At 38.7% G+C, this 20,443-nt stretch overlaps 1 protein-coding gene and 1 long non-coding RNA gene across 5 annotated transcripts in view; one reads left to right on the plus strand and one right to left on the minus strand.

Moving 5' to 3' along the window:
* The window catches only part of ANO6 (anoctamin 6), a 70,119-nt gene that overhangs the window by 34,734 nt on the left and 14,942 nt on the right, over nt 1-20,443 (plus strand). For all 3 annotated transcript variants that reach the window (XM_021547411.3, XM_085570256.1, XM_077783485.2), the window contains 10 exons: nt 579-707; nt 9,032-9,097; nt 9,488-9,766; nt 10,124-10,237; nt 12,059-12,174; nt 12,590-12,724; nt 14,017-14,122; nt 15,352-15,412; nt 18,709-18,854; nt 20,327-20,404. In XM_021547411.3, the coding sequence (XP_021403086.3) occupies nt 579-707; nt 9,032-9,097; nt 9,488-9,766; nt 10,124-10,237; nt 12,059-12,174; nt 12,590-12,724; nt 14,017-14,122; nt 15,352-15,412; nt 18,709-18,854; nt 20,327-20,404 (1,230 nt within the window). The remainder of the gene's footprint in view (nt 1-578; nt 708-9,031; nt 9,098-9,487; nt 9,767-10,123; nt 10,238-12,058; nt 12,175-12,589; nt 12,725-14,016; nt 14,123-15,351; nt 15,413-18,708; nt 18,855-20,326; nt 20,405-20,443) is intronic.
* Nucleotides 1-20,443, minus strand: part of LOC110479858 (uncharacterized) — a 135,395-nt gene that overhangs the window by 20,224 nt on the left and 94,728 nt on the right. For both annotated transcript variants that reach the window (XR_014952318.1, XR_014952317.1), the window contains exon 5: nt 1-20,443. This exon is cut by the window's left edge and continues 20,224 nt beyond it; it is cut by the window's right edge and continues 15,403 nt beyond it. This is a non-coding gene — a long non-coding RNA (uncharacterized LOC110479858).

Consider the following 20,443-nt stretch of genomic DNA (forward strand, 5'->3'; position numbering starts at 1 on the left):
TTTGGAGATCTCATCTCTGCTCTGACCATGTTCTTTGTTCTTTTGGCAGCAGTGGGTTTAAGTATAAGCACGCACAAAGCTACTGCTACTGCTTTTATTTGTTGGTTTTTTTGTTTGTTTTTTTTTTAGTAATTGCAGAGATGCTTACATTTGTTCAGGTAAGAGAACAGATGGGAATGCACTAATTCTGAGACTCCCATCAGGCAACAACAATCTTGTAGACAAACTATCTAATGATATGTCCATGATGGTGTACAAATTACTAGACAGATGTGTTATTTGGTACTGATGCTGCATCCCAGAGCTTCTCTCATTATGGAAAGCTAATGTACCATTTTTAAAGAAGAACGTTTGATCAAGGTTCTGTTGATTTGATGTCATGCAGAGACCTGACAAATTCCTCTGGATAATTTCTTTCTCTTCATTTTACTCTGTGCAACTTTGTAATTTTTGGCTTTCTGTTACACAAGGCTGATAATATTGGATTTCTATTTTTCCTGAAATACTGTGTAAAGGGAAGCAAGTAAGTAACTAGCAAGTAAAGATCTTCATATTAACCTATGCCATCTGCCTTTCAGGTGGATTTTGATGATAAGCCTGACTCCTTGTTCTTCAAAGATGGGCGGCGAAGAATTGACTTTGTTTTGGTGTATGAAGATGAAAGTAAAAAAATTGCTCATAAGAGGAGTGATCGTAAAAAGCAAAAGGTAAGTTATTTTTCATATATTGGGTGTTAGAGCTGTGGGCAGAAAGGACAGTGCCCTCACCCAGAATAGCAATTGCTTTGTCTTATCCTCAGAGTACTCTCGGGAGCTGGGTGACTGAAGCCCATCAAACTGAGCAGAGAACAGGGCTTGAGCTGCAAGATTGCTGTGTAGATGGGCAGAGCACTGCACATTGCCTCTGTCAGTGTATGCTTGGTGACCTCAGAGCATCCTCCTGGGAGGCCACCTTTCAGAAGGTGTGAGAAGGAAAATGCCAGTGTCCGGTTAGACACCAAGATCTTCACAAGATCTCTCTGTACCTACAGTGATACAATTAGGCCCCTAATGGACTTTGGTAATAAAATCAGTGTATTCATAGGAACCCAAAGGAACTGGCTGACCAGTTGCTCCAGTTCAAAGCAAGACAGCTGCTGACATTCTGCTGACTTCTGATGATGTAGCTAAGTTGTTTAAGGGAAATATCTGTACATCTGCCACCAGAATTTCTCCCCGTACAATTCTTTCCCTTGGCACTTCAGCAGCTTTAACCTTGCTAGAGACCTTGCAAAGTTTCTGACTCAAGCCAGTGATTTCTTGATGCTCCTTAGCATCCATAGCTCCATAGCTCGTTAGTAATAAAGCACAATAATAGATTAACTATTATTCTTTAATAATTTCAACTATTATTCTTTGTTCGGTTCCATCAGAGGACTACATTCATTATGGCATCTAGGGTCACAAAAACAAACTCAGCCATGCCACTGAACTGTCTGAGAAATAAGCATGCCTGAGATTGTTCCCTTGGCATCTGCTCCCACCCACATCCCCACTCCCCCACCCGCCCACATCCTCCTCTGATTTAGTAATAATCCATGTTCCAATAGCAGCCTCTTGTAGAGACAGGCATGGACAAAGATATCACTTAAAGCAGCTCATATACAAATAATAATTTGCAGTTAGGAAATAGAAGAGTAGGAGTAAAAAGGCCTGTAGCTAAGTTGGTTGATACTCATTACACAGTGTTGTTGTTGGCATTAACAGGACAGCCATAAGGAATGTCGTTAGTAGGGTTTGAGGGAGTCCTGCTGTGGGTGGATGTTGTATTACACATGATCAGAGGATCAGCAATATTAATTAATTGAAAGAGGTAATTAGAAAAAAAAGCTGCCCCTTTGGAAAGAATTGTTTTTATCAATTAGCATTTTACATTTATGTTTGTAATACTTGGCCATTGCCCAAATGTATTAAAAATATAATGAGCATCTTTTCTAAGCAGTGATGGAAATTAAATGTGAGCAGTGGAGTAGTATTTTCAGTGCAGCATTAATGTTAAGACATTAGCCAGAATGAAACCATTAATAATTAGACCAGGAGATTGTAAGTAGGTACTTGCATAAAAACATTAGTTTCCAAGGTCTTAGTTCCACAAAGATCTGCAGTCACATTGACTCTGTGGTGTGCTGAGGAAGAGGAAGCAATCTACCTACATGCAACACATATGAGAACAAGACCATATCAGACAAGTGACCAGATAAGGGGAAGACTGAGCAGCTGGGGAGCAGTTCTGTGGAGGATGCCCTGGTAGTTTTCGTGAAGAGCAAGCTGAACAAGAGCCAGCTGTGCAGCCTGACAGCAAAGTGGCCAACAAAACCTGTATGGACAGTACAGCCAGGAGAGTGACACACGAGCCTAGCGTGACTGGGATGTGTCAGAATGAAGCCAAAACCAGTATTTCATGCATAAGTAGAAGCTGAAGCAACAGGGGGACTGTACACTTATACCTCATATCTGAGATTGAAATTAAGATGCCCAAAATACAGTCATATTTCATCAATGTTGGCATAAAACCTACTTGATAGCTTGTCTTTACTGACATTGCTGTTCATTTGGTTGTAATTTTTTCTGAGACAAATGACTTCCACCCTTGTGATGAAATGCAACCAAAATAAGAAGCATTGCCATGTACAATCAGTTTTAAATACTGTATACATCACTGTCTAATCAATGATGAACTGAAAATGCCAAATTTTATCAGCAGTATCTTGTGTCATTCAGGGTGCTTTAAGCATGGAGCTCCTTGCTCATGCTACTCTTCCTTTGACTTCCCTGACAGTTTTATAGAGCTATTATCCAGAGCTCTATTGTGCTCAGAATTTGGAAACTCCAGTTTACTGAAGTATAGAAGATTCAGTGAAGTCTGTTCTCATAGGGTGACATCCTCAAGTCACTGGAGTCAGGAGCAAGTTTTCTACTGGTTATGTGCAGTGTTACTGGTCTGTGAAATCTAGAGATTTGTCACTGGGAAAAAATCTGTCTGACACACACAGCTCCCCACCTAATTGCATGATATGGAAGTCACTTCGGAATCCAAATTGTTAGTGGGCATCTGTAGATTTCCGAAGTGAAATGTTTTGTGTGCTGCAGTGTGTGGGTTTTTAATGATACATTATAAATGTGAAGGAGTCCCCAAATTCTTACTGAGTTTAGACAGAAGGATTTGAAAATCAGACCACAACCTAGGTATCCAATTTACTGGATTCAGAGAAACAGGGCACAGATCCACATGTTCTTCTGCAGCAAGAGAAGACTCAGATCCTGGGAGTATCATTGTATTGGATTTGAATGGCTTTCTCCTCTTTTTCTGAATAATTGGATAAATGTAATGGAATGGTCCAGCATTGGTTTATAGTAGTAAGCAATATTCCTGGGAAAATAGCTCAGAGGACAGCAGGAAATAAAACATGGGTGTGATTTGATAGAAGGAAAAAAAAATGGGACTCTGAATACGGCCTGGGGCCCGGAGTCCGTTGACCCTGGCTGCCGTAGGTGTCCTGGATAGTGCTGGGCTGATAAGCACAACCTGTCCAGGTCCCTCAGACAGGCTCTCAGCCATGGGCAATCTTAGCAAGCAGCTCAGCACTTAAGAAAGAACAGCTCTTTGGTGAATTCAGCTCTTCAGTGATTTCAGCTCTTTGCTTGCTAAGCGCCCTGGACAGATGCAGGGAGAGAGGAGAAGGCTGTGTGCAGTTCCACAGCGGTGCCTTTGCTGGCAGCTCCTGCGAAGAGTCTCAGTGCCAAACTGGGCAGAAATGGGGGTTTATATAGGATACCAAGGTGCTGGAAATTGTCCAATACCCAGGGTCAAGGCGAATATGGCCTATGGTCTTACAGAGAGATAACAAGGGTCCGAATGCAGAAGAGGGGCTACTTGGGTCCAGTCATCATGAGTGGGCATTTCTTATCTTAGGCAAGTGACCGCCAGGGAGGCCTTGCAGGGCCCCTGGCTGCTACACTGAAGCTCTTGGAGATCCACAGGACTTCTCTTATTTTCATCTGTTTCTGAAATCTGGTTTAGGGTAGGCAAAGTCAAACTAATGAAATGACAACCTCAGGGAAGTTTCTAACATAATTTATAGATCCAAAAGCTAGTAGGTAAGTTTCAAATATGCAGCTCAATTCAAGCTCCAAACTTTTTAAAGTTGGTATACAATTAATTTTGCAAGCACTAGCAAAAATGAGACTGCCAGGAGAAGATTCCAGAAAATGTACCTTGCAAGCAATTGAAATTCTTGCTCAAAGCATGTATTTTAAATCTACAATTTATGTACCCTATTTGTCAGGACAGCTTACCATCAGAATAGAATTTAAATATTGCCAGCCTCTTGAGGAATGCTCCCAAATACTAGTTTCATCTGTTGAGGTCCTCAAGGAGCTCACTGTTGAAAGTCAAAGGATCAGGGCCAGAAAGGTAGATTCCAGATAAATCAACGCAGAATGTCATTTTAGTCCATCTATTTCTCCCCAACAGAAATAAGCAGAAAGACTGCCAGTAATTTAAATTGGAATGTGGGAAGAACCTTCATTTCCAGCCATGAAGGAATTTGTGCTTCTTAGAAATAGATGGATTTTGTTTTTGTTTTTTTTTTAATTGAATGAAACTATCACTCATGGAGAATATTACACACATCTTGTTGGGGTTTTTTAAGTAGTGTTACTGAGAACTTCAACAGAGCTGGAGAACTTTGTTTTCATAAGCAAATCATGAACAGTTCCTGCCTCTATACTTGTCTAGCTCAGATAACTAACAACAATAAAACCACAAAAAGAAAAACCATGACCAAAAATAAGTTTGGGTGACTTTTCAAACAAGAATTATACTTATCCCACTGCTTAGCATGTGTCATACCTGCAGTGAGAGAATGGCACTGGGTTTACAGGTAAAAGGGTATCTCTGTGCCATTTGATGCAGTGATTTGAGGCAGTAGAGAATGACAGGCTCTTCATGCCTGTGGTGCCTACTCAGGAAGTCAGGAAGCATGCCTGCTCAGGAAGTCTGATAATTATGGCAGGGACCTTCGGCACTGGGAGGAGGGTTGCCACACCTGCCTTCATTTCAGCTGAATGGTTTGGTTTTGAAGCAGAAAGTCACTGAAATAAAACCTCTGTTCCTGAGGCAACAACAAACCCAAATTTTACTGTTTTAGAAGGAAGGATGACAGAAGAATATGAAAACAGATAGAAGGAGGGAGTTACTCTGCAGTTACTACATACATTTTTAAGACAGAAATGGGTCTTTCCAAACAGGGTGGCTGGAAGCTGTTGTTGAGGGCAGGGCTAAACTGCAGTATTACCAGTAATGTGTGGTCATGGATCAGGTTGCAAAAAACTATGAAGCTGGCTTAAAATCAAAGGGTATATCAGAAAATATGTTTTTGGAGTTCTTTGGGTTTGCATTTTTGGGGGCTTATTCTCTGTAGCATGTCCTGTTTCACATTTTTATGATTGTCTTCAAACAAAAGGGAAAGAAGCTTACCAAGCAAAGCTTCTCAATCAATAAGTTTTCTGATGCTGAGAGGTGGGACTTTGAGGAAAGCTTCCAAACACCATCAAAGAAACTGTGAGGCAGCTAATATTGATACAATGATCCTCTTCACTTCCTTCAGCTGTTTTCCATAGGGGAGGCTTTGGGTCCCATCTACTTTCTCTTATTGACTGTGATTTATCTGCCTGTCAGGAAAGGCACAGGAGGCTATTCAAGCTCTCTTTTTTGTTAGGATTTCCCCCCTGAACCCACATTGATATTGTGGTACAGAACTTTTCTCTTTGCACAAAAGAAACTTAGCAAAGATATGAGTTGGTGTTCTTCTGTCACTGTAATCAAAACAAGTCATCCCTACAATTTACAACGCACAGGGGGAAAAGTGCTACTCGTCTGCTACCAATCTCCAGACCCACAATCTTGTTAATCTCCTCAACCTCGAAAGATAATCACCAGAAATTGAAAGGACTGTGGTGCACAAAGCAGCTCACAAGAGCTGATCCTTCCACATGTCTGTAATACTTGACATTTACTTACATTCTGCTTTCATTTTCTTAAGACTCTGTGTGATTATGCATCCTAGATGTCTTAGTCTATTGACTAGCCATTCAGTCATCAAAACCTATGTCAGATTTAGATCAGCAGTATCACCATGATTACTTTATTATTGCACCTTTGCCTTGCAGGTAACTGAGCAAAATGCCAGCTACTAAAATAAAACTTTGTCTGGTCTCCTCCTTCCAGCCTAATAAACTGTTATATCTATATACTGTACTCCCCAGTCAATGCAAAACCACTGTAGACTCCTCTGGGTAAAAGTCTAGCTCCTTCATAGATCATTATACACATAATTCAATCATTTATGTAAAATAGCCAAGCCCCTAATTAACAAAGCCTCCCAGAGGCTTTGTTTCTCATGATTTGAATTTATGCATTATTAGAAACCTTAATATTGTCAACATTCATCTAAGATTTTGAGAGCAAAATTAATTTTGGGAACTCCTTGCCATAATGAATTATTAAAGGAATCTGATTAAAAGTTTTTGAAAAATACTATTAGATTTCTACAAATGAGAATTGTTCTGCATCTGTTTTTATGCTATTTAGAAAGAAAATGAAACAGACATTTAGGCCCCTGCCTGGTTTCTTTGATGGAACAAAGCAGAACTTGGGTTGAAATACTTTAATGACTGAGTAGTATTCACTTGAGAAACAGCCACATGAATATGGAAGAAGCAAAGAGGTGGGATGAAATGGCAGAAGTGTTACTACTAGAGTGACAAACTCCTGTGTGTTGTGTATTACATATATTAATGAACTGGTAAGAAGGTTGAGTTTTGATAAAACAAAAATTGGAAATCATTATATAGCTTACTTAGAAGCCAAGGTGGCTGAAAAGCTTTAACTTTAAGGAGACTGGAGAACACTGTTATCTATGAAATAGTGAATATCTTGAAAATGAAAGAGAATATATTACTGCAAGAAAAACACTCATTCACATTTGTGATTTTAAGTTAGAACTGTCAGTACAAAGATAATTAGACATACACATCATAAATGTCTGTATTACACACACACACACATATATACAAGAAAAAAAATATAAACAGCATTATACTGTCCCCACTAGCCAAGTGAATTACTAAGACATGGAGAGTGCTATCAAAACCTGGGTTTGTGGTTTTTTTCCTGAAAAAAGCAAGGAATAAGGACAAAAGTGGTAAGTATTGATGAGAGAGGGGGGGAAAAAAGCCAGATTTAAATATTTGGCTCTTCTTGTGCCTAGCTTGAGTAGAAGGTGATATTCACTGAAAAAAAAAAAAGACAGAAAACCCAAAACAGATAAGAAAAATACTTTTTCACAAAATATGAAATTAGTCAATTGAGATCATTTCCACATGCAGCTGCTACAGCTGACAACTAACAAACTATAAATGGGGTAGGATGTTCATACTGTTATTCAGTTCTATAATTATTAATTTCAAGACTTGCTAGAGTTTTGGAAAAATAGCATTTTCTTGTTTGGGAACTTATAACCATCTTAAAATATTCAAGAACTGGATGAAACTTATTTGGGTATAAAACTGACCTGCTCTTGTGGAACTTCTGAAGATTTTTACCCATTTGCTGAAGCATCTTTTTGCCCCTAGAGTGGGTGAGCCTCGAGTCTAGCCCCAAGGACCACTTTCTATGAACCTATCAAAGTTCCCAAGACTTTTATCTAGACAGTCATTCATTGACTTTGTTTGTTCACAGTAGCAACAGGTCTGGATCCTGTGCACAGGTCTTGCTATAGAGATCCACATGACAAAAAGCACTGGGTCCTTCTTCTTTAGGTTCCTGTAGTGGGAGATGCCAATTCATTTAAGCACATATTAATCAACAAAGAAATTGGCCAGTGGCATGAAAGGAATCTGGGAGGAAGAAAGTAGTACCCCCAGGTTACCCTGAGAACCTCCCTGCAGCCCTAGCCGAACCTGGTACAGGAATAAAGCTCTCAGTCCCCAGTGCATTAAATTCATCTTCTTCCAGCAAACTGCTCACTTAAGAGCCCAGCCCCAGCTGCCTACAGGTGCCCCGCGTTACCCAGGCTGGTATTTCAACACGCAGTCTGTAGTTCAGGGAGAGCTGGCTACCCTTGACTCACATAAACAAACAAATCATTGAGAAACTACCCAGTTGGTGCAGATAGCTTTTAAATTTGATTGCTTCACATGAAGTTTCAAAATTTCTTGTAAATCCCCTATGGAGTTGTATTTTTTGTATTTGAGGGAAAAGGGGATGTTTCTGTGTTTCTTGGGAGGAGATCATTTGTATGGAGAAGCAGATTCAAGATTAAAAAGGCATTTCAGTTTTTTTGTAACTCACTATCTGCCAAGTGCTGGTAACTATGAAATGAAATTAAAATGACCCAGTAAAAATTTGATTTTTACTGAGAAAAACTTGTTGTGTCCTTCTGGAATAGCACCACTGACTCTACAAGTGCTACAGCTCTCAGCTTCTTCCTTTGGGGATGTAGTCCATGGACTAAAATATATTGGTATACTACAGTTTGAATCACTGTGTGAACTTGTATGATTACTGTGAAAGCATGAAGTTACAGGTTTCTGGAAGGAAAATGGGGTGGGCAGCATTTGAGATGAAGACTTTTTAAAGAAAGATTAATGTAGATTAAGATTCACTTAGATTCACTCAACGTGAAAGAGATCAAAATTTCAAGAGTAGATTTATAGATTTTCAAAATGTGAGTCACACTTAACACCTCTGTAATGTACCAGAAACTGAGAGGATAAGTTCTCCACGATAACATTTGAAGGCAATATTGCATATCAGACAGAAAAACTGATTCAGATTAATTAGTAGGTAGGACTGTACATATCACCACAGTAGCTATCAAGTGGGGTATAGAGATAACATAATGATGGTTTGGGGAGGCAATTCCGTTTTTCTATGCATACATATTTGTGAAATTTGGAACAGATGTTTTACGTTCAATGTCTTTTAACAGAGGAAGAGGCAAGTATATGAATCAAACCTGATAAACAATGGCTTGCAACTAGAAGCTACGAGGTCGGTGAGTGTTGTTCTCTGTGTGAATGGCTGTTTTGAGAGCAGAGCTGCCCCTGTGGGATTAAGGAAACTGGAGATATAAATTCACTGTAAGATTTCTCTCCCCTCAAGAAAAAAAGGCCCACCTTTCTTCTGTTAGCAGCATCTTTGTGATCTGATGCAAAATTTTTTATATTGTGTCTGCTCCTTTATATGCCTTCATCTGCCTGAGTGTTTCCTCATGTCAGCACTTTTACGGAAGCCAATGATATATTTGCTGGGATGGACAATGAATGCAACTTTGACTAGATCACCTATGAGTTGTAAAGAGAAAGAAAATTCTACATAGTTCGAGAATTGTTAAGATGAGAAGTTGCTTGCTTTCATACTTCTTTTCAATATTCTTTTATCTCAGGTTTTGGATGAGAAACTTATTTTTGTGAAAGTGCATGCACCTTGGGAAGTGCTGTGCACATACGCCGAGGTTATGCACATCAAAATGCCCCTGCAACACAATGACCTGAAAACCCGAGCCTCAGCTTTCAGCTGGTTCAGTAGACTCTTCAGGGTGGACGAAAATATCATCAAACCTGAGCAAGAGTTTTTCACTGCCCCTTTTCAAAAGGAACATTTGTCCAACTTCTATATCCAAGACAAAGACACATTTTTCAATCCTGCAACTAGAAGCCGAATTGTAAGTCCATGGAGTATTTCTAGCATTTACCCATAAAAAGAAGATATTCTTTGTGTCAAATCAGTGTAATTACCTTCATTAAAACATCCTAAAAAATTAAAAATGTTTGAGATGCAGTAGTCCTATGTGATTTATTAAATAGTCTGGGCAATCCAGAAGGAAAACTTTACTTAAGTTTATCCTATTTCTCTTCCACTTGAATTTAAAGGAGGGATTTTAATGGCTTGTACAACCTGTGCAATTAATTTTATCTACACTGCTTACTCTTTCTTAACTTGATTGCATGTTGAGACACATATAGCTGTATATGATTTCGTTCAGGTTGCAAGGATGCAAAAATATTTTTTTAAATTTCAGGTTCATTTTATCCTGTCCCGTGTGGAGTATGCAACAAAAAATAATGTGAAAAAGTTTGGCATTAACAAATTACTGGACACTGGGATCTACAAAGCAGCATTTCCTCTTCATGATGTAAGTCCAGTGCTTGTAACTAAAATGTACTTTGAAATAGAGATCTGAACTGTATCTAGATATATATATCCTCTAGGTATGTCAAAGGATAGAAGAACTATCTTTGCCTTTTTCCTGGACTGATATTATATCTACATAGAAGAATGTGGTTGTGCTAAAGAGATTTTCTTCTAAGGCTCTGTTGTTAAAAATGTATTTCTATAGATGAAAAACAATATATTTCACTTGAGAGTTCTTAAACTTGTATTTTCTGGGAGAGGTATTTCAATGAAGTACCTGGACTGAGAGATAGTTCCTATGAGACACTGCATGATCAGTCCTAAATCAATGTTTCCTTAGTATGCAATTTTCCAATACTAAAATTCCTATCAACATTGTTGATAAAGATGTAGACTACAAAGCTCATTTTAGGATGTGTGAAAGTCTCGCACAGTGAGAAACAATCCCTTGGTTCCCCAACACTGCAGCATTCATGCATGAGACTCAGATTTCTACAGGAAGACTCTGCCCAGCCAGTCCAATGCCTCACAGGTGTCGTCAGAATCTTGTGGAAAAAAAGCTTCACTGGTTTCAGTTTCACCTCGCAATAATAACAACTCCAGCTTTTGCAGCTACCCGTCTGAAGCTTTTTAAATTATATTATTTGAAAGTTAGACTGAAATTTTTTTGTATACCAAGGCTAGCAATAGCACAAAAAAATCAGATTACATAATATTTGACAAAGGACAAAGCTCCATGTGAGGCTGTGAATGCAAAGTGAGCAAAGACTGAGGGCTGATTTTCTGTATTCTATCTATTGCATAACCACAACATCCGAACTTGTCCCCATCAGAGCCACCATTTGTGTGTCCAAGGTGTGTTCTGTCGAGGAGACATTGAGATCATGGGAGGTCAGGAATGATAACTACTTCAGCTGCATGGACTTGGCTTAAAATATTTAGGAGGCCTCCAAAGTTTTCAAAGAAACTTTTAAGGCAGAATCAAGACAAACCATGTTTCTTGTAAGTAATCAAAGCTTTACAGAATAGAATTAATATAATTTGTGACTAGCCATTTTTAAGGTTTCCTTTTAAAGATTTAAAACCTGCCTTGCAGGCTATTTCTATCATGGCATGGGGAATTTGGACTTGGTTTGACTAGTAATTAATGACTGTCTTCTTATACAGTTGAAATTATACATAACAGCTATACTGAAAATTAAAAGTAGCCAATAGATTTCTACAAACATTACTCATGCTGTTGCATTACAGATATAGAATGGGAAATGTCTCAAAAAAATAGGTTTTATTGAAATAGCTTTTTTTATAGCCTACTAAGAAATACAAAGATTATCTCCATGTGAACTCACTTTTAAATTTAAAACAGAGACTAGAGGCCCTAGATTTTTTTCCCCCAGTCTTTCCTGCCTGTATTCTTGTACAGTATTATTTTGAAGCAAAGCATCTGTAGCATGTTAAAGCTACTTAAAATTCATTTTAGTTCAGTCCTGTTTTCTAATTAGAATGGATCCTTTTTTATTTTCTATTCCTAAGTGCCAAGATGCTGACATGTGCTTAGATTAAGTTCAATGATGAGTCCTTGCTATTTTCAGCTCACATATGTATAGCATTTACTTTAGCATTCAGTGCCTTTCTGACAATCTTCTATCCTGAATCCTGGTGTGCTCTCAGAGCTGCTGCTCCTTTTCTTAGCTTGCAGTAAGACTATCTAAAAGCTCCTCCAGACTCTAGTTTGTGGCATAGAGATTGTCTGTAGAGATGAGAGATGAGCTGCACTGCTTAGATTTTAGTGCTATCTTCTCATGCTTGTTCTGTTCTGCAGTCAAGTTTTAGGCACCTGTCGACTGATCCCAACTGCCCAAGTGAACGATATCTCCTCTACAGAGAATGGGCTCATCCTAAAAATATTTTCAAACAGCAACCCCTGGATTTCATCAGGTTGGTGTAACTGGCATTGGACTAATGCAGGGAGAATGTGAAATCTACATAATAGGTCTGGTTTTGGGGAAGTCAAAGAGGCACAGGTCAGTTCTGAGGGAAGATACATACACCCAGATCAGCTCATGCACAGGAGCATAATTTGAGATTGGTTTCATGATGAGCTGATTTATGAAAAGGCAACCACTTAAATTTTTTCTTTTGCGAGGCATGATCTTTTTTTCCTTTTTTTCTATTCTATCCTTTTATAAAAGCATGCAATACTACTGCAATCCCAAAGCTGAAACAAGAGGACTATTACAATATGGGTTGGCATAAAATGTGTGAAATTTGAAGAGCCATTTGAAACAGAAATGCAAATTTACTTGTGTTTCAGAAAAAAAAAAACACATACACACACCTTTCTCCTCCACAGGAAATACTATGGAGAGAAAATTGGCATCTACTTTGCTTGGCTGGGATTTTACACAAATATGTTGACTGTGGCTGCGGTTGTAGGAGTTGGCTGTTTTCTATATGGATGCCTGAAAAAGGACAACTGCACATGGAGGTATCTGATCAGGCCTGGTTTAATATCACGTACAATTTTGATCAGTCCTGTACACAGGGGGACAGTACCGGGTTTGGAAGACACTGCTTAATGAAGGAGGCAAAATTAAAGGGCCCAAGAACAACTGCCATGGTGTATTTAAAGGCAAAGGCATAAAATATTAGATAAATAATGGATATCCATGAACCATTACAGTGATAGATGTCCGGGAGTTTGCTATTCATAATTTTATTTATATTTTGCATGAGGTTCGCCATACCTAGTGTAGAAACACAAAGAAAACAGTGTCAATCAGAAGTCAATACAAATTGCCATAATACATCATTTTCACTGTGGTAATCCTTACCCAAAGACTTTATAAATTTCTTTCCTCTAATTTGTGAAAATATAAGAAGAGCAACAGCACAGGGGTCTTCAGCTGCTCAGGATACCTTGGAAGGCAATGCATAGCCGTGGCACAGATTCTCTCATCATAACACAACAAAATTCAGTTATGGCCAAATGACCCAGGGGAAAAAAGATAATGTCATTGTGTCAAAGGACCATCCAGTTGTATAACCCCTCCTGGAAGGGTGTTCACGTTCCATGCTGAAGGGCTGTTCCACAGCTCCACTCCTGTGCACAGTTTATACCCATTACTTTTTTGCCAGAATTATAGTTCAGTTAAACAGCTCACCTCCCTCCCTGGTGTTCACCCCCCTGATGTACAGGTAAGAAGTAATTGCGTTACCTTCCAGCCTCCACCATGCTGGGTTAGTTTGTGTGAGATGGAGGCTCCTTTGCCATCTCTTAGGATTCAGATCTGCAAACCTGTGAGCCCTTGCAGCAGCTCCCCTCTGCACAATTTCCAGTCTGTTCCTGTTTAGAAGACCACAGGGACTAGGAAGCCCTTTGGGCTCTGCAGCTATTCCTTGTTGTGCTAGGTCATGCTGGTCTTCCTTCTCCCTTCAGACTTGCTACAATAGCATGTGTGAGCATGCAGCTGTGGGTTTCCTACTGAAGACCGTGAGGTCTTTTAAGAGCTGTTTTATTTTTAGTGTGGGCAGTTTTGAGAATTACCACTATGCACAAGGGATGGAAATTTATTTTCTTCATGTGTCATCCATTTTTGAGATGAGGACTATGAATGGAAATGGGGATATTTTGCCAGAGCAGGGGTGGGGGTGGAATTCTTGAATGCAGATCACTGGTAAATTATTCCTTAATTCCCTGAGATTATTGCACTGTGTTTATGTGTGAAAAAGGACTAAAGAATTTAGTGCTGGTGAGCAACTGACTAGTTTTGTTTTTAGCCAAGAAGTATGTGACCCCAACATAGGAGGTAATATCATAATGTGCCCTCAGTGTGATGAAGTGTGTACCTACTGGAACCTCACCATCACTTGTGAATCATCCAAGGTAACTACATTTACAGCTTTTAAACACCCTTTTGAATTTTAGCTGCACTTTCTCTAGTACTACATATAAAACAATGTTCATCCTCTGTTAGCATTCTGCAGAACTGCTAAAGATGTGCAAATAGTTACTCCTTTTGATACAGCAACTCAACTTCAAAAAGTAAAACCAACAACATTAATTGCTCCAATTTGATCTAAGATGAAAAATTTAGTCTTTTTTGTTTCACATTACTGCCAATATTTGCTAGGAGAAGAAAATGTTATTTCAATTGAAGTTTGGTTTCATTTGGGGGTACGTCTTTTTGAGGGAAGGAAAGATTCAGTTAAAGTCTTGATTCAGTAACTCTGAATCAATTTTTCTAAGGAACCGTTTAAAGCCTGCTTTGACATTTCTAATTTTTGCCTCCTCCCTGCATGAAGAAGTTATCTGGATCTATGCCTTGAATTTGATCCTTGTTGCCAAGGAGAAGATGGGTACAAGGAGGGGCTGGTGGCTATGACAGAAACTGTCACACAGCCATGTCCTCTTGTCTGCTTTTTTATTCCTGTCAAAAGGAACTTCACTTTCTTTCCCCATTACCTTGTCTCACTAAGCTAATGTTAGCCTTTCATCATTCCTCTCCATAGATTCAGTCCCAAAACTGCAATTTTTCAGCTATTAATCAGAAATATTTTTCCGGACATTAATGTGTTGCAACAGCACGCTTACATGCTAAAAGAAATAAGATTTCAGGGAAAAGGCTATAATGGGAAAAAAAAAAAAAAAAAAAAAGGGAGATAGTGACCACAGAGGTATTTCATCAGAGTGTGGTTTTACTAACTAACTTATTTCTTATCCTGCTTATGAGAACCAGGTGTGCCCATGGCCTTAGTGGCTGTACTAAAAATCCATAATTCTGTCCTGAGTTCCCAGACCAGAAGTACTGTTCTTCCTCTTAGTAAGCAACAGATGGAAGGAAGTTTGATAGCACACCATTTTACTATCCCTCATAATGCATATATGGCTTTTATTTTTAATTCTGAACTTTGCATTTCATTTCCTTGATTTACTGGAGAGTGGTGTGCATGGACAGAAATTGAGGAAGCACTATCCACAGGGGTTATTTATGACACAAAAACTGAAAATCAACATTTTCAGTAAGCAGCTTCTGAGTTCTCTTCTGGGTTGGTGTAGAAGAATAAAAATGGTCGGTTATATTTTAAGACTTTTTTTCTTTTCCACTTTTCCAGAAACTCTGTATATTTGATAGCTATGGAACACTGGTGTTTGCAGTATTTATGGGAATATGGGGTAAGTCAATTTCAACAACTGTGGTTTCTTATCTAATTTTGGCCAAACCTCCAGCATCAGCCAAGAAAACATGGATAAATTTGCACTGACTTAATCTGCTAGGATTTAGGAATTCACTGGAAAGTAGTTCAACAGAAAACAAGCACATTCACAGGAACTCACCATAAGCAAACAAAAAATTGTAGTCTTAAAAATTAGTCTTCAGTATCTGTTCTGTTTTGGTGACTTGAAGAAAAGTCTGAGGGAGGTGGTTAAGATTGCCACATGTTCATCCAGCAGGAGTCAGCCACATGCTTAAGTGTATCTGTCAGAGGAGCTGGGTTTTTTCCCCAAAGATTTGTGGATATGCTTATGCTATTAACAGCTATGTAACTGCACAATGCAATTTAAAAATAATAATTTGTTATATTTCCCAGGAATTTTTTCCTTCTGTCTTTATTTAAGAAGCAGATTGTAAAAAGCATAGTAGGTTACAAGCACTTGGTTTATCTTTTAGCAGAGAAAATGTATATGAAGCTAGGATGTTTCCCACACGGGAAAACACTTGGTGCTATATTCAAGGGATTAGGCAAGGTTTATTTTCCTAGAAACCATTTACTTTATTCATATTAGCAGCTTTGTTAATTGGCTTTTATTGCAGTGTCTCATCCAGTAATTATGGAAGTTCCATGTTAGGTCTGCATACCTATATGAGAATGCTATAGGGAATGTCTCATGTAATATTTTGAATTTATATATAGGCTGACAAGAATGCAAAATTTGCTTTCTTTGTAAAACATACTGTATTTTTATTTCCTTATGATGATCTAAAGTGCTTCAAAATAACTCTTGCTTGTAAAGAAATGTAAGATGAAATGTATAACTTCAAAAAGAAGTTATTTTTCCAAAACATATGCTGAAATACCAGCAGGGAATTCACTAAATTAAAAGTTATTAGAAGTTTGATACTATTGTAATCTTCTCCCATCATGTCAAGAGTTAATTAATTGGCAATTTGGTTTTTAATTAAGATTGTGCTTCCTGTTTTGAAGAATGGTTCCAGGAGCAATAATTACAAAGTTAAGCTTCATGGTTATAGAAATGGCTGTAAGGTCTATTAGTATTCTTATTGTAAGTCCACTATATAAAGAGGTGAATTATATTACAGAAATTCAACCAAAATTGTACTGAGTCCAAATGACCCCGATCCTGTTGTAATTCCAGCTGTAATTTTCATCTTGCTCTATTATTTTTTTAGGACCCCCCCCCCCTTGTCCAAAACAATTAAAATTAATACTAGACTCTTAGACATATTATTGCATCATTATCATCAATACACTTCAAATAAGTGCATATTTTCTTGTGTGTATTCCTTAAAAAATCTTAAAGCACCATGAAACACCATGGGAATTTGGCCTCAGGAGTTAGCCCTTTTTATACATTAATTCTCCCTTTGCTGGTAAGACTAGATTGGCAAAGGTCAGGAACAAGAGGCAGCTTCCACTTCACTTGCTCCCATTCCTGGATCCCCTCCCTGAGCAAGGTCAGTAAAACCAAGATATGTTCTCTAATGGAGGCACTTCTCAGATCTTGGTGACACAGCTTCAGAGGCAGAATTCCTGGGCCAGCCTGAAGGGCAGTGTTGAGGGACACACAAAAGGGGACACCATTCAATATGGCATGAAATGACTTATTTGATCTCCTGATTCTGAAATGTCATTTGTTTCCACTGTTGAAACAATCTTGCTTCAAAATAAAAGGAAAATGTTAAATCTAGGAGGAGCTCCTTTCCTGCTCTGAAAGACACAGCACAGCTAATAGGGGGCTGGGAAAGTTGTCCCTGTGCTATGTGCCCTTCTGTCACAGCTAGCACGTGAGGCTTTCATCACAGGAGTCCCTAAACTTCTGGGCTCTCCAGCAGCAGCTGAATTTGCAGCTGGAACAAATCAGTCTAGCCTGTAGATTCCTGTGATTTGGGCTGGGCAGCAATTAAAGGTTTATGGAAGACTAATCTTCTTGCTCTGCAGGAGAAAGCAGATGAGAGCCTCTGGTCCCCTGCTTGCAATGTTCTTGCTGCTTTTAAGTGTGAAGGAGTGGAGAAATCCTTGTGAAAGCAGCCCCCAAGTAATCAGGGGAGCAAGGTTTTCTGGAGTTTTGCATTTGCAGATGCCAAGGTCATCTCATAGCTCAACCCATGGAGTTTCCTGGCTTTTAAATGTCTCAGTTTGGGACTTTTCAACCACACCTGATTTTAGGCATAACCTTCAATGTTTGGACTTGTAACTGCATGCCACTGAGGTTTCATCATCCAGAATGAGGGGCCAAACTAGGGAAAAAAAACCCAGTTGTAGGGTTAATTACTCTCAGACAATGAGAGCAATGAGAGTGCAGTGATTGGATACTACTCCTCCTGGAAATAGCGCTGCAGAGCCACACCACTCATCTAATCTCAGACTGCACCCTCTTCAAGAATGAAGCATCCAGGTGTGTGCCAGGGAGCAAGATACTAACACCCAGCATCCTGAGCTCCTCCCAGCCTTCCCATCTGGGTTTGTCATTGCCTCTGATGCCAGATCTGCCTGCATAATGTTTTGGGACCAGGTAATGAGTTTGTCTGGATTCATGTTTAATCATTACCTCTTAGGCATCTGTGTACCTGATCCCTCAGCATTTCAGGCTGCAGGAGCACTGTCCAGGGAAATGGCTGGCCCAGCCAGCACATACTGTACAAAAGAGCTGCAGTCGCTTCAGGTTTGTGCTAGCAGAGGAGAAAAGACAGCTGTTTTTAAGCAGATTGAAAAAAACACTGTGTTTGTAGTCTGCAAATTGATAACTTGTCAACACAAAAATTGCAGTGTGAATGAGCATTAGCTCTTTCCTCTGACTTTTTTTAGCATACTGAGTTTAATTTTCTAGAAGTCTGCACTTTCTAGCATTTTGTCTTCACCTATTCAATTTAGTTTCTTAAGTATCCCATGTTAAACTTTTTCAAAGCAGTCTGTATATAAAATCCAAAATGTTCATATTTTGGCCTTAGGCAGAAAGAAAATATATAGATAAAGTATATACATTCTTTAGCATGTGGTTGCACTACCATTTACCTTAGGTTTCTCATATTAAAGTACATATTCATCCAAAATCATAATTGCATAATGGAGTAGATCCAGTTGTTTTTGCCATTGCATTAGCTAATAAAGGTTTTATTCCATGTCTGTGAAAAGCTCTATGGAATACTGAGCCATGTGTTATACCCCAGAGGGGGCAAGCAGTATCCAGTACTCATGTGGTATTACTAATTTTGTCTATCATTTGGATAGTTACTTTTTTTTTGGAGTTTTGGAAGCGACGGCAGGCTGAACTGGAGTATGAATGGGACACGGTTGAGTACTTGGAGCAAGAAGAGCAAGTTCGCCCAGAATACGAAGCTCGCTGCACTCATGTAGTGATGAATGAAATCACACAGGTAAGGAATATTTTGACAACTGGTGATGGTTACTGCTGTAGGCAGACACATGTATGCCCACTGCTGTAGGCAGACACTGCTCACATGCTGTGAGCAGATACTATGAAAAATGGTGAATCAGGACTGGAGCTTTATAAATCAGCAGTGCCTCAAATTGATAAGCTGGCCTGAAAGCATTGACTTGATAAAGTACAGATGCAGGGAGAGGGAATTGATATCTAACTGAAAGCACTTTAAAGTAGTTGCATGTTTGAGGACATTGTGCTGCTGAGGTTCCTCTGTTTTAAATAAAAAGAAGTAGGCATCATCCCCAGCTTAGAAGACTAAGTCTACTTTATTAAATCCCCCAAGAAATTATTGTTTCTGCCAGAGGCCAAGATCACAGATCTTGGTGATGCTATCTTTACCTAGGAAAAAAAGGTGAATAGAGGGAAACAATGCATTATTATATGAGATGCCAGGAATGTTTTTTAACCAAAGATGTTTCCGTTTGAAACACCTGTAAATAGCTATTGTTGCTAAGTGCATATGGATGAAATTATGATTGATAACAACAAACTTGCAGAGACAAGGATAACTTAATTTCAATGACAGAGGATTCATATTTATGAGTATCTTAGCCTATATTTCTATTTATTATACATTTGAGTAGCTTTCGCTTCAGTGGCTTGCTTACTCAAGTTCAGTTTCACTTTTTATTATTCTCTGTCAGTAGATTACTCTGTCTTTTGTCTAATCATTTGCACTGCTTTCACATTCCATCCACATTATACTAATGTTTATTAGAGGGCACTTGACAAGTTTCTAAATGAACTGCCATAGTTGAAACTATCCTATATAGATCTTCTTTTTAATATCTTGTACTATCAAAATACTCATACTGTTTAAAAGCTTATAAACCTATGCCACCTTGAATATGTAAAGTCATAGCTAGAAAGTTCCTTTCAGACAGTTCAAAGAGTGAAGAATATGCTAAAGTATTTTATTTTGATCCTTAGAGATTCTTTAAAGACTCAGTGAATTTTCACAATACCACATTGTAAAAGTCATTTTCCTTGGGGAAGCCATCCCATTGTTCATATGGAATACATTGAGAAATACAGAGATCAAGGACCAAAATTTTAGTGCCTGCTAAATTTAGCCATTGAAGTTTGAAAGATAATGACCTTGGATGCCATGATCAGCCAAGAAGGATGGGTCCATTCAAAAGGACTATGCACCCTGCAGTGGCTGAAGTCAATAAGAGCTGAGGACCCTCTACTTCTATGGAAGTCATTTTTATCTTAGAAGGGACAGCAAAAAAGATACCTGTAATCAGGCAAGACTTCTGAAGTCATGAATAAATGTTGAGTTTCTAGGAAACAAAACAAGGTACTTTTTTCCTTTTTTTCTGCCCTCAGTATAAGAGTTTAATTAGAGCATACCAAAAAAATATGAAAGAAGATTTTGTGCTTTCTTGATCTGTTTTACAGCAAGAAGAATATGTGCCATACACTGCATGTGGGAAGTGTGTACGGATGACTTTCTGTACAAGTGCCATCTTCTTTTGGGTAAAGTTCTTCTCTTTCTTTCCCCTCATAAATTCACTT

The sequence above is a fragment of the Lonchura striata genome, chromosome 1A (genome assembly GCF_050655825.1).
Source record: "Lonchura striata isolate lonStrDom1 chromosome 1A, ASM5065582v1, whole genome shotgun sequence".
Taxonomy (NCBI): Eukaryota; Metazoa; Chordata; class Aves; order Passeriformes; family Estrildidae; genus Lonchura; species Lonchura striata.